The 13,568-nt window shown below is 49.5% G+C and overlaps 2 protein-coding genes across 3 annotated transcripts in view; one reads left to right on the top strand and one right to left on the bottom strand.

The window, feature by feature from the left end:
* Window positions 1-897: 897 nt before the first annotated feature.
* GALR2 (galanin receptor 2) lies at window positions 898-3,441 on the bottom strand. The gene is made up of 2 exons (XM_042916336.1): window positions 3,074-3,441; window positions 898-1,727 (listed from the first exon to the last, which is right to left on the bottom strand). Exons 1-2 carry the CDS (start codon window positions 3,439-3,441, stop codon window positions 929-931), a joined length of 1,167 nt encoding a protein of 388 aa, XP_042772270.1. The 3' UTR covers window positions 898-928.
* A 4,839-nt stretch (window positions 3,442-8,280) lies between these two features.
* The window catches only part of SRP68 (signal recognition particle 68), a 35,689-nt gene continuing 30,401 nt past the window's right edge, over window positions 8,281-13,568 (top strand). Inside the window, exons 1-3 of one of the 2 annotated variants that reach the window (XM_042915535.1) lie at window positions 8,281-8,467; window positions 9,994-10,060; window positions 11,903-12,016. In XM_042915535.1, the coding sequence (XP_042771469.1) occupies window positions 8,296-8,467; window positions 9,994-10,060; window positions 11,903-12,016 (353 nt within the window). In that variant the 5' untranslated portion in view covers window positions 8,281-8,295. The remainder of the gene's footprint in view (window positions 8,468-9,993; window positions 10,061-11,902; window positions 12,017-13,568) is intronic. The other variant, XM_042915536.1, reaches the window with a different exon arrangement.

Raw genomic sequence — 13,568 nt, 5'->3', positions numbered from 1 at the left:
ATTAACACCGTGAGATACGTACATCCTTGGGAGTTTTCTTGCCTCTCAAACTCTGAACCGATTCCGTGTAAAAAGCCTCGAAAAGCTCAAGAACTCCAAGAGAGGGGCAAACCCTGGGCAGGTAGAGGTTAGATCCCCAGCAAAGCCCTGTGGCATTCCTGCTCCAACATGCAATTCTCAGCCTGCCCCAGCCCAGCAGTGCCTTAGAACTGCTCCTGGGTACCCTGAAGCACGGCGGGTGAGGGGCGCCTTCCCTGGGCCAGAAGAAATACCTAGCTGCCGGAGACTTGACCCCAGACTGAAGGAAACCCCAAGGCTGAAAGTAGGCACTGATCAGTCTGCGGACACTGGGAAGGAGCCCCAGAAGGCTGGGAGCAGGGAGGGACCTCCCCCGCCCCCGCCACACACACACACACACACACACTTGCTGGCTCAGGAGCATTACTAGGAACACAGTGTCTGCACTCGCTCATCGACCAACTTATCTCGCCAGCTTAAACGCTCTGCCTGCCTTTGTCGCACGCATAGGTGGCTGCTGGTTGGCGGATCTATATATACTTGGCGCCTCAGGTTGGCCGTGTGCAGAGAGCCTTGGTCCTCCCGTGCTTCCCGGCTTCGGTTAGGGATTTCCATGCTGACTTTTAACTCGGCTGCCTCTGGTGCCTTTGCCACTCTCTTTCCCTGTGGTTCATTAAAGCACGTTGCACCCATCCATCCACAGCTCCCCTGTGAAGTCCCAGAGGCTTCCAACCCGGAGCCTCGTAACCATGAGATGTGTGGAGACACAGCGCAACACCGCATGTGAAAAGGTTTGCGTATTTTATTAACAGATTTAATTCCCTCCCCTAACCACCGCTCCCTCCTCCTCCCCCCCCCCCCAACCTCTGACTCCAATCCTTTAACATCAAAGCATATTCAATAAGTGCCCTCAGGTTGCATTCACTGCCGGGATGCCGTTGGGGGCATTTTGGTCCCGCCAGGATGGCCCGGGTACCAGGTTCAAGGCCGGGGGACTGCTGAGAGGTGCCAGCACGGGGGCGGGGGGCCCGGCAGCCTCGCTCACGTGCGTCCCGTCGGTGGACTCGCGCTCTAGGACGCTGCTGCGGTGGGTCCCCTGTGCGGCGATGCACACGCGGCCTGAGGCTCTACGTGGGGCACGGCGCAGCAGACCTGCGCAGATCTTGCGGAAGCCCTTGCGGAAGTGCTTGGAGACGAGCGCGTAGACGATGGGGTTGACACAGGAGTTGGCATAGGAGACCAGGTGCGAGAGGATGCGCAGCGCGTAGGTGGCAGGTGTAAGCGGGAAGCGGCCGAACCACACGCAGAGGATGAGCGCGTGGTGAGGCATCCAACAGAGGCAGAAGAGCACAGCCACGATGATGATCATGCGCGTCACCTTGCGCTTGGCGCGCCGGGCGCTCGAACCGGCGGCCACCGGGTCGACCGTTCGCCACAGGTAGCGCAGGGTGCGCGCGTAGGTCAGGCCGAGCACCAGCACGGGAAGCAGGTAGCTGAAGACAAACGTGCAGAGATCCATGGCGCGGCGACGAGGCGCGCTCCACGCCGGGTGGCACACAGTCAGGTTGGCCAACTTCGACTGGCGGTAGTAACTCAGGTAGGGCCCGGAGAAGAGCAGCGACAGACCCCAGATGAGCCCGATGGCAGCCAGCGCGTTGCGAGGCGTGCGCAGCTCTCGGGAGTGCAGCGGGTAGCAGATGGCCAGATACCTGTGCGTCAGGCCCGGAAGAGAGACGGGTGAACAGGTGAATTCGCGGGGGTGGGGGTGGGGGTGGGGGGGGGGGGGGAAGGGGGTAGGGTCAGACCTTTAAACCTTGACCTCACCTTCTCTCAAAGAAGGTCCCTAGCGCACCGTCGCACCAAACCGGCCAGAGCATCCCAGACACTCTCAGCTGCCTCCAGATGCGGGGCGGGACCGGCAGCAGGAAAGTGCGTGTGGGTCACTCATCTGGTCTTCCCAGGACTATAACCACCGTCAGAGTCCACCAGGGAGGGCACCCCAAGGTTTAACCGGCTTTGGGGTTCCGGGAGGCTGTCATTACCCAAGAGTGTCTGTGCCCAGAGAGGTAGGACCCAGGAGCCTTGAGGCTTTAGCGGACAGCCTGGAGGCACCGCGAGGTACCTGGAGGGAATTCCTTAGAGAAGCCGACGCTCTATGGGTCCCACCAGAGCTCTCAGAACCGGAACCGACACACTCCGCGCTCAGTGGAAGTGGGAGCTATATGGGGGAGGTGGCCTCACCTCCCTGCCTGTCCAGGGGAGGTCGGGAGGACGTGAGGGTAGAGGGACCTGGAGAAATCATGGAGTCAGACCCAGATTTCCTCCCCAGGAACCATCCAGGTGGCCAGCGGAGAGGAGGGAGACCCTCGTGCGCCCTCTTCTCTCTGCCTTTGACCCTGGGCCTGGAGGGGTGTGTGTGTGTGTGTGTGTGTGTGTGTGTGTGTGTGTGTGTGGTGGGAGGGTGTCTACGGACCCTCCGGTGTGCCAGCTTCAACTTTGGCCTGGGCCCTTTGGAAGGACTCAAATTCCTCAGTCGGGACTAGAGTCGACTGCGCCCAGCAAACCGTGCATTCGAGGCTAGCGAGGTGGAGGTGCCTGAGTTTGACGCCAGGAAACAGACCATTGGTTCCACGCACATGATTACTGGATGGGCCACTCTGAACAAGTCACTTCTGAACTCGATCTCATCTGTAGATTGGGCACGGTAATCCCTCCCATCCCAACTTCACAGGGGCACTGAGCTCAAAAGAGACACGGGAAAACGCTCTGTGTCAGAAAACGCTGCGCTCTCAGGCTCCGGTGGCGCTGGAGAGCTGAGGTCTCCAGCGTGGAGCGGCGAGGACGCACCTAAGGGGACACCGCGGTCCCCCATTCTTATTCCCCTTTTTCCTTCTCCACGTCAGTTTGTCTTTCACTCTCTTCCGGTCCCTTTGCCTTCTTAGTGTCCTTGTCTACTCTCCGTGTGTCCCTCCTAGAGTCCTGCTCCCTTCTGTGGCCCCCACCTGGGTGTCTGGCCACCCCCCCCCCTGGGGGGGCCGCCAGGGCACTCGCTCACCTGTCCAGGGAGACAGCGGCCAGCGTGAAGCTGCTGGCGTACATGGTGAGGAAGATGAGGAAATGCACGGCCTTGCAGAGCAGCCAGCCGAACACCCAGCCGTCCAGGGTGTAGATGGTGGCCTGGAAAGGCACGCAGCACACGATGAAGCACAGGTCGGCCACGCCCAGGTTGAGGATGAACAGGTTGGTGGTGCTGACCGCCTGGCCGCCGCGCAGCAGCACGGCCAGCACCAGCGCGTTGCCCACGGTGCCCACCAAGAAGATGAGCACGAACAACATGGGCACGATAACCGCCTCGGGCTGCCAGCTGTCCCTGCCATTCGCCTCACTGGCGTCCTCGGCCCGCGCGCCACCCGAGCCATTCATGGCGTCCCCGACCCCGAGGCTGCCAGGGCTCCTGCCGCCGTCTGAGCTCTGGCGAGCGCGCAGCTCCCGCGGCTCCAGCCGCTGCAGGCGAGTCGCCGGCGGAGTGAGCCTCGCCTGGCTGGGGCGGGGAGGTGGGGGTGCGCTGGGGTCAGGGGGAGGAGCGAGCAGCCCGAGGGGTGGGTTGAGCCCCGCGCTGGGGGGGAAGGGCTCTCGGGTGGCCCACCCCGGGGACAGGGGCCGCTGGTGCCTGCTCCCCCGTCGGCGCGCTCCAGCACCCAGCCGGCCGGTGTCGCGCCGAGAGAGGAACTGACCTCCCGGCCGTGCGCGGGAGTGGTGGGGGGACCGGCCCCTGGGGCCTGCGGGCGCGCCGTGGGGCCGGGAGCGCGCGCCTGGGACCACGCATACCTCGCCCTGCAGTCTGGCCGGCGCTCCAGGCCTCCCCGGGGCTGGCCGGGGGCGTCCTCGGGGGCCCCTAAGGGGTGGGGAGGAGGTGACAAGAGGCGGAGGTGGGCGGAGGGGACTCGGCTTTCCCCATCCGGTTAGGGGGACGGCACTGCCGCCCCCCTTCTGTGTGTCAGTTTCTGCCCTTGGCGCTGTGCCTCAGTTTCTTCAGCTGTAACATGGGATCATAGTCCCTTCCGGGAGGGCTCTGGGGAGCATGGAATGAGATGTGTGAACTGAAGCCCGTTCGTTGAATCTCAGTGAATCAAATTCCTCTCTGTCTCCTTGCCCCAGTCAGATATCCAAAAAGGGAAAACATGAAGGAAATACTAAACAGCAGAGTCCCATGCACCAGGAGCATTTTCCTACAAGGCCGGGAGGGTGTTTAGGTTGCAATAAAACTTAATATTTGTTTCTAATTTTGACACATTAGGCATCAAGCGCTGGTGATGCGGAATCATTACTGTTTCTACAGAATTACCCACCTCCCCTCTCCCGGTTCACTGGGTGTGAAATTCACCACCCTCTGCCACTGTCGCTTGGTTTCTGCTTCATCTTTCCCTGCCCTGTTCATGGGGTCCCAGTCTGGAACATTCTTTTTCCTCTCCACTCCCCCACTCCCCCCAGGATCTCAGCCCCCAAAGCCCTACTCCTACACCTTTGGGCAGGGAAACGTTATCCACACCCTTGCCCTGCCTGCCTACTCATGGAATAGGAAGATACTAACAGTTCATGTTTATGAGATGCTTGCCATTCGGTTTTTCAGTATGAATTTTTTTTAAGTCTATTTATTTATTTTGAGAGAACGTGCACCCACAGGTGCACGCACCCTTGAGCCGGGGGTGGTCAGAGAGAGAGGGAGAGAAAGAGAATCCCAAGCAGGCTCTGCGCTGTCAGCACAGAGCCTGATGCGGGGCTCGAACTCATGAACCATGATATCGTGACCTGAGCCAAAGTCAGATGCTTAACCAACTGAATCACCCAGGTGCCCCTTCAGTAACGGGTCATTTTTTCCTGCAGGAAAAGTAGATCAGGGTAAGGGAATCGGGAGTACCATAGTCGTAGAAGTGGTGCTCTTTGAAATAGGGGGGCCAGGCAGACCTCATTAGGAAGGTGACATTTAGACAAACACCTGAAGGAGGTGAGGGAGCTAGAGTAGCAGATATCTGGGGGAAGAGCATTCCAGAGACAGCAGTCAGTGCAAAGGTCCCAAAGCAGGAGTGTGCCTGTATCCCTAAATAAGGAGGCTGCTATGGCTTGAGTTGATAAACGAGGAGATTGACAGGAGAGGAGGTGACAGGTAGGGCTTTTTTGGTTGCAAGGAACGTGCCTTCCAGTCTGAGCAGAACGAGGGGCCACTGCAGACTTCCGGCTAGCTAGAGGATTAATACCATCCGACTTACTTTTTAAAAAGATCTTTATTGAAATATAATCCTCATGTCATGCCATTTGCCCACTTAAAGTTTGCATTTGGTTTTTAATATATTCACAGTTTTGCAGCCATCACCACAAGCAATTTTAGAACGTTCTCCAAAGAAATTCCTGCTCTTTAGCCATCAACCTCCAATCTCCACCCCCACCTCAGCCCTAGGCAGCCAGTTACAGATCTGTCTCTATAGATTTGCCTTTTCTGAACATTAATGTGTGTGTATATATATATACATACATATATATACATGTATATATTATATATAGTTTTACTTTTAAATGTAACTTATTTTTATTTATTTTATTTTTTAAGGTTTATTTATTTGTTTAATCTCTAACCCTAACCCTAAATTTAATCTCTACATCCAATGTGGGGCTCAAACCCATGACCCCAAGATCAAGAATCACATGCTCTGCTGACTGAGCATGTCACAGTTTTGCAGCCATCACCACAATCAATTTTAGAATGTTCTCCAAAGAAATTCCTGCTCCTTAGCCATCAACCTCCAATCTCCACCCCCACCTCAGCTGTAGGCAGCCAGTTACAACTCCTGACTAAGCCGGGCACCCCTGGACATTTCATATAAATGGAGTCACACAGTATGTGGTCCTTTGTGTGACTTTATTCACTTAGCATAATAAAGATTCATCTGCATTGTAGCATGTATCAGTGCTTCATTGCTTTTTTAGGGCCAAATAATATTCCATTGTATGGTCATATCAATTCTCTCTACCCACTCATTTGTCGATGGACATTTAGGAGACATATTTTTTAATTTTTTAATTTTTTTCATATTTTTAAAAGTTTATTTACTTATCTTGTGGGGGAGGGGCAGAGATGGAGAGAGAGACAATCCCAAGCAGGCTCTGAGCTGCCAGTGTGGAGCCTGACTTGGGGCCTGATCCCACAAACCATGAGACCTCGAACTGAGCCAAAATCAAGAGTTGGACGCTTAACGTAGTGAGTCACCCAGGCACCCCAGGAGACTTTCTTAAAAGATTTTATTTTCTAGTATTCTCTACATCTAATGTGGGGTTTGTACCCACAACTTGATATCAAGAGTCACATGCTCCACTGACTGAGCCAGCCAGATGCCCTGAGACTTATTTTTTTAAGATTTATTTTTAATTGTGGTAAAATGCACAAAACATACAATTTGCCTTCTTAGACACTTTAAAGTATACGATTCAGTAGTATTAAGTAAATTCACAAGTAAATTGTTGTGCAACCAATCTCCAGGACTTTTTAACCCTGCAGAATCAAACCTCTGTATCTATTAAACAATAATCCCCCATTTTTCCTCCCCCCCCCCAGCAACCACCAGTGTACTTTTTTTTTTTTTAACGTTTATTTATTTTTGAGACAGAGAGAGACAGAGCATGAACAGGGGAGGGGCAGAGAGAGAGGGAGACACAGAATCTGAAACAGGCTCCAGGCTCTGAGCTGTCAGCACAGAGCCCGACGCGGGGCTCGAACCCACGGACCGTGAGATCATGACCTGAGCCGAAGTCGGACGCTTAACCGACCAAGCCACCCAGGCGTCCCAACCAGTGTACTTTCTATGAATTTGACTACACTAAATACCCCATATAAGTGGAATCATATAAAACTCGTCTTTTTTTGACTGGCTTACTTAGCACAATTATTTTCAAGCTTCATCCATGTTGTAGCATGTGGCTTAATACTATTCCATTGTATGGATGTACCATTTTTAGTTTATTCCTGAGGGCCACTGGGTTCCTTCTCCCTGTTGCGTTTTTGTGAATAATGCCGCTATGAACATGAATGTACAAATATCTCTTGGAGACCTTGCTTTTAATTCTTTTGAATATATACCCAGAAGTGGGATTGCCAGATCATATGGTAATTCTTTAATTTTCCAAAAAACAGTCATACTGTTTTTCACACTGGCTACACCACTTTACATTGGCACCAAAAGGGCACCAGGGTTCTGATTTCTCCATATCTTTGCTAATACGTGTTATTTTCTGTTATTTTTTTTTTTTAGAAAATAGTAACCATCCAAAATAAATAAATAAAAATAGTAATCATCCTAACGGGTGTGAGGTGATAGTTCATTGTGGCTTTGATTTGCATTTCCCTAACGATTAGTGACACTGAGCAGAGACTTACTTTAAATTGCTTCATTTTATCTTCATAAAAACCGTCCTAATTGCTTATCACCATTTCACAGGGGAGGGAAAAGATTTAGAGGGAGACTAAGTTATTTGCCCAACATCTTCCGACCAGTAATGGGGGAGACAGGGTCTGAGACATAGGACGCAGACCCCAAAGCCCACAGTGCCATACTGCAAAGATTCAGTGTCCCTCGCCCCAACACTTCTTCCTCCTGAACTGCTTGAATTGCTCGCTCCAAAGACCAGAGACACAGGTCCCCTGCAGTCTAAGTTCCTACACCTGGTGGCCGCTTGCTGACCCCCTGAGCCCACCAGCGCCATGGCATTCTCAGGGTCGGCCCCAGAGGAAAGCGTAGAGGCGGTTCCCTCACAGGGAGAGTGCTTCATTCGGGTAGGGTGGGAACCCCATTTCTCGAGTATCCAGGGAGGTAGACACCCCGAAATCCAGTCCTTAGCTAACCGCTCCCTCCCTCTGTGCTTGAGACGTGAGCCCGATGCCCCGTGCAGGGAGGCAGGAGCGGGGACTTGGGGGCGGGGGTCCATCTCCCGATCCGCAGCCTTAGGTGGAGGAGGGGAGGAGGGTTTGCTCCGAAAAGATCTCAAAACCTCTAACCTCCCTAGCCTCCCGGCAAGGACGAGCCCCAAACCCGCTCACCAACACTGCAGGCCGCCCCACCCCCAGCCGACGCGCAGGCGCACTCCAACAAGTGCGTCTCGCCTGCGGCCCGGGACGTCGGCGGCGGAGTCCGCCACTATCCCGTCAGGCCGTCTGGGCAGGCCTCGCTCTTTTCCTCCTCCGTCGTCCCGCCTCCTCTATCCCGTCTGGCTCTGCGGCGCGGGGGCAAGATGGCTGCTGAGAAACAGGTTCCCGGTGGCGGCGGCGGCAGCGGCGGCGGCGGTGGTAGTGGTGGCAGCGGCGGTGGACGCGGTGCCGGAGGAGACGAAAATAAGGAAAACGAACGGCCTTCAGCCGGATCGAAGGCAAACAAAGAATTCGGGGATAGCCTGAGTTTGGAGAGTATCCTAGAGTAATCGGGCCTAACTCGCAATGACTACGTGTCGATATGCATGGCCGGGGGCGGGAGACGCGGCGGGTCCCGGCACGTCCCAGACAGGAGCGGCCGAGGGTTGCAGTTTCTCTCGCCGTTACTTTCTGGCGCTCAGAGTTCCAGGGTCTGTATTTCGACCGGCCTTTTCTCGCATCTCATTCGCCTTCCAGGCTGGGGAAACGTCCGGTTCTTTCTCGTGGCCCCAGGAGGTTGGGCAGATTTCTGCAGTGTCCCCCCTCAGTTGCCTGCTTGGAGGGCTGGTGACAGGGATGACACTCTGGCCACCCCAGTGAGCTCCTGTCCTGGCACCTTGAGTCACTGAACTGAGGAGGGAAAATTGCAGTGTTGACATTTTTGGCTTAAAACTTCTGTCCCGCAGTCGTGGGGACCCGTGTCCTGACTATGGAGGCAAAGATTGATTGCTCTATGGAAAAACTTGCTGAATATAAACGTAGATTAACATCGCTTGTATAGCTTTCTTAATAGGCTTGTAGGCATTTTATCTGGTTGAGAGTCGTTCAGTTGAGCTGGAGGAATCTGTCTGTATTTTCCATCAGAATATCACAATTGAGTGCCTGAGACACTAGTTTGTGGCTTTTTGTAATGAATAAGAAATGGAGAAAATGTAGGTGAGTTTCTGAAATAACACATTTAGCTTGACATCCTAATGAAGTTTTCAAGGGTTTGGGGGTTTTACTTTTTGAACTGGTGTAGTTCCAAATGAATGTTAGAATACCTTGATTTTTTTTAAAGAACCTTATGGCTTCTCCCTTTTTAGTTGTTGAGATAGTCTTAGTGTTCAGTATTTTAATGTATGTCTATAGAGAAGCACTGAGGACTAAAAGAATTGAAACTGTAGATAAAGGTCACTAGACTTCCTAATGTTTGGTACATAATCTTAAAATATTTCAAGATTCTTAAAAAGGAAAACAAAAACAAAGAGAGTATGGTCAGGGCTTTTTTCTTTTAAAAGAAAAACTGATGAGTTGATATAAGCTATTGTCTGGGTTGGTTAGTATGTGCTGACCATGGGCTCGTGTAGCATTACAGCTGTTCAGGAAAGGTAGGTTTGGTAGATGTAGGAAGTTATGCAAATAGAGGAGTAGTACACGTCATTTATAACCTGAGTCTGCTTGAATGAGTAAAATACTGGGTCCAGGTGTAAATCCGTGGGAACCACTCCAGTTATAATCAGCAGTTAGAATCCAGCAACTTTATTTAAGCTGTGGGGTTTCAGTGATCCTCAGTGGCCAATGATGCTCTTCTTTTTTAGTTTGAAAGTTGGTAACAGTTCAGGCAGTTTTTTTTTTTTACATGCTTAGCCCTGTTCCGTGACAAGATAGCTCTTGAAAATGATTATAAGAGGTTTCAGTAGCTAATGTACTAAGTATTTCAGAAATGTTTGATGGTTTGGTACAAGTATGAACTGACAGGACCCGGTTTTGATTTATTTGGATTCTTACTCTTGTAAGCTTTTCCTTAATCTTGGCTCTAGTTCTTCAGATTATCAAGGAATCCCAGCAGCAGCATGGTTTACGGCATGGAGATTTTCAGAGGTATAGGTAAATATCATGGGCAAGATGTATGGAAATTATTGTGGAATTTTCAGATGTGGTTTGCTTTTGTTAATATCCTACCTATTTTGTTGTATCAGAAAGTATCCTTAGAAAGTCTCACTTTGAACTTAATATATTGAGTGCTCAGAGTATACTTGTAAAATTCAAAATTTCATAATGAATAAAAGGAGCCAATCTTTTTATCCATTGTGCCTCACAATATTGTAGATGCATTGGAGGCTTCTGCTGAAAATGGCAAGCAGTTATGGTAATCATTTTTTTTTTTTTAACTTAACCGTGTTGGTAGAGTCTTGGTTAAATACAAAGCTTTTCAGTTTTTTAAACATTATATGTGGAAATTTTCTTTCTTTTTTTTTTTTTAATGTTTATTTGTTTAAAAAACATTTTTTTGACGTTTATTTATTTTTCGAGAGGCAGAGCATGAGCTGGGGAGGGGACAGAAGAGAGGGGGGAAGTCACAGATTCCGAAGCAGGCTCCAGGCTCCAAACTGTCAGCACAGAACCTGACTCGGGGCTTGAACCTATGAACCATGAGATCATGACCTGAGCCGAAGTTGGCCGCCTAACCAACTGAGCCACCCAGGTGCCCCTAATGTTTATTTATTTTTGAGAGATAGACCGAGCATGTGAGTGGGGGAAGGTCAGAGAGAAAGGGAGGCACAATCTGAAACAGGCTCCAGGCTCTGAGCTGTCAGCACAGAGTCTGTCGCAGGGCTCAAACTCATAGAATGCAAGATCATGACCTGAGCCGAAGTTGGACGCTTAACCGACTGAGCCACTCAGGCGCCCCTACTTTTTCTTTTTAAGTTCTGTGCCCAGTATGGGGCTTGAACTCAAAATCCTGAGATAAGAGCCACATGCTCCACTGACTGAGTCAGCCAGGCACTCCTATATAAGGAGAATTCTGTGATGTCATTACAACTTATTGGTAAACTTTGTAACAGTCTTCAAGTTAGAAGACAAATTTAATATGACTCTTAAAAAAGTAGAATAGATGTCTAATGTACAGTACAGTTCAGAACTTTGGGAGCAGAAGTATCTAACTATTTTATATTATAGATACAGGCTTTGACTACCAGACTTTTAAAGTTACTGCTAAACAAAACACTCTGCAGATTCTAAGGAGTCGGCCATGCTGTAAAGGGTCAACAGCGCTGGGGCAGCTTGAGCAAGGTGGGGAGAGGTAGGAGATAAAGGGGGAGAACTAAGCAGGGCCAGAATGGGTAGGGTCCTGTAAGCCAGGGTAACTCGGTCAGGTGTTAATCTAGGTATGGTGGGAAGCCACGAAAAAGTTTTAAACTAGACTATTATGACTTGAGTTTTTGTTTTTATTTTTGTTTTTTAATTACTAAGGAGATCAGTTATTATAGTGATCAGCGTTTTGCCCTTTTGTTTTCATCTGTTCCTTCCCCTTTTAAGAAAATATTTTATTGAAGGATTTTTAAATCATTTTATTGAAGTATAATTTGTATACAGAAAAGCATACAGAAAGTGATGAGTTTTTCACAACCTGTAACCAGTACCCAGATTAAGACACAACATTACCAGCATCCCTAAAGTTCCCCTTTGCTCCTTCTAGTCACAAGCCATTCCTCCCGAAAGGTCTCCACAATTGTGACTTCTGACACCTTAGATTAGCTTTGAAATGTGTTTTCTGTGACACCAGTGCTACCGCCCTGCAGGTTTAGTTCACTAAATGTTTATAAGATGAAGTGTGATATCAGTGGTAACCATAAGTAGAACACCTCAAACTTCTGACTTTATTATAGAATTTGCTATTGAGTGTCCTACCAGCTTGTCTGAATTACTTTTGTTTTTTTCTTTCAGGGGCTACTGTTCCCGTAGACAAAGACGCCTTCGGAAAACTCTCAACTTCAAGATGGGGAACAGACACAAATTCACAGGGAAAAAAGTAACTGAAGATCTTCTGACTGATAACAGGTATTGACTCCTCAGTGGTAGTTGTTAAATACTTCTGGCTAACACATTTATTGAACAGTTATATGTTAGTGTGCCAAAACTCTTTAATTACCTGATGTGATTATTTTAGCAGCTCTGTGGGGGTGTGCATTTTTCCTTTTCTTGTGCCATAAGATGAGGATACCAAGGCTCAAAGGGGTTCAGTAACTTTTTCAAGAACTAGGGCGAAATGCTAAATGTTAAAGTCAGTGATTAGAATCTAAGTGGTTATTAGGTGGGGTTTCTAGAATGCAAATTTCAATGTGTACGGGCTAACTTAAACCAGTATATCTTAAAGTTGTGTGTAAGTTATTCCGGAAAAGTTTTATATTTCAGTGCTGAATGTAGCCAGGCTTAATATTTGCTGAAGGATCAATCTGTCAAGCAGTATGTATTAGAGGTCTCTAGGCCAGTTTCTGAAATTTTAGCCTGTGGGCCAAATAGATCCCTTTTGCCACCTGTTTTTACAAAGTTTGGTTGGAACACAGCCACACCGTTTATTCAGGTGTTGTTTACAGCTGCTTTTGTGCTACAGTAGCACAATAACAGAGTAGTTGTGACAGAGACCATATGGCCTACAAAACCTAAAATATTCACTATTGGGCCCTTTACAAAAAAATGTTTGTTGTGCCCTAGTCTAATATATGGCCAAGACAGAGTGAGGCACCATCTTAGATGTAGAAGAGTTGGGGAGGCATAGTTCTTGAACCTTGTTGCCTGTGATATCAGTCAGGTACAAAACAGAGCACTGCGAGATAGGGAAACTACCATATTGTGTGTCATTTACTCTTAAGAATTCTGAAGTCTTGGAGGAGAGATGTTAGTTGGGAGTTTTTGATGGAGAAGCCAGGAAGCATGCATGGAGGAGGCTGGACCTTGAGGGATTTGTGAGAGGAAAGAACATTGTGTGAGGGGAAACAACAGGCCATGGTGTCTGAATGCACTATAGGAATTACAGTGCTCTGGACAGTTGAAAGGCTGGGAGCTTGGTGTATGGAGACACAGAAAACTAGAGTGTCGAGACCACAGTGGGATTCAGCAGGATGTATTGGTTAAATCCGTTGAGAACAAGTGAGGAAGGGTCTCTTATGATGGTGAGATTCTTTATTTTGAAGAGACAAGATTAAGCTGATGTTTAAGGATATTTAATCAAGGCAGTAGTTTAACAAAAGATTCATCATCATGATAATAAATCAGCTAACTTGCTGAGTCCTTAGTAAGTGCCAGACTGATTTAAATGTGTTACCTGTATTACTGCATGGGAGACGGAGGCACAGAAAGATTAGTACTTTGCTCAAAGTCACATAGCTAGTGGGGGTGGCACTGAGATGCCAACACCTACTCTAGAACCTTTAAGTTTATTTATTTTGGGAGAGAGAGAGAGAGATGCGTGCACGTGCGTGTGCACGAGCTGGGGAGTGACAGAGAGAGGAAGAGAGAGAATCCCAAGCAGGCTCTGGGCTGTCAGTGCAGAGCCTGATGCGGGATTTGATCTCCTGTTTGGTAGGAGGTTAGAAAGCGGAGGCAGATCTGG

The sequence above is a fragment of the Panthera leo genome, chromosome E1 (genome assembly GCF_018350215.1).
Source record: "Panthera leo isolate Ple1 chromosome E1, P.leo_Ple1_pat1.1, whole genome shotgun sequence".
Lineage (NCBI taxonomy): Eukaryota > Metazoa > Chordata > Mammalia > Carnivora > Felidae > Panthera > Panthera leo.
Note: the sequence above shows the minus strand (reverse complement) of the source record. Positions and strands in the feature narration are given on the sequence as shown.

Bases quoted from the DNA above. Each gene is read 5' to 3' on its own strand.
- GALR2 (XM_042916336.1), bottom strand. From the start codon at position 3,441: ATGAATGGCTCGGGTGGCGCGCGGGCCGAGGACGCCAGTGAGGCGAAT. The intron at 1,728-3,073 runs GTGAGCGAGTGC...CCTGACGCACAG, and splicing joins GCCGCTGTCTCCCTGGACAG to GTATCTGGCCATCTGCTACC.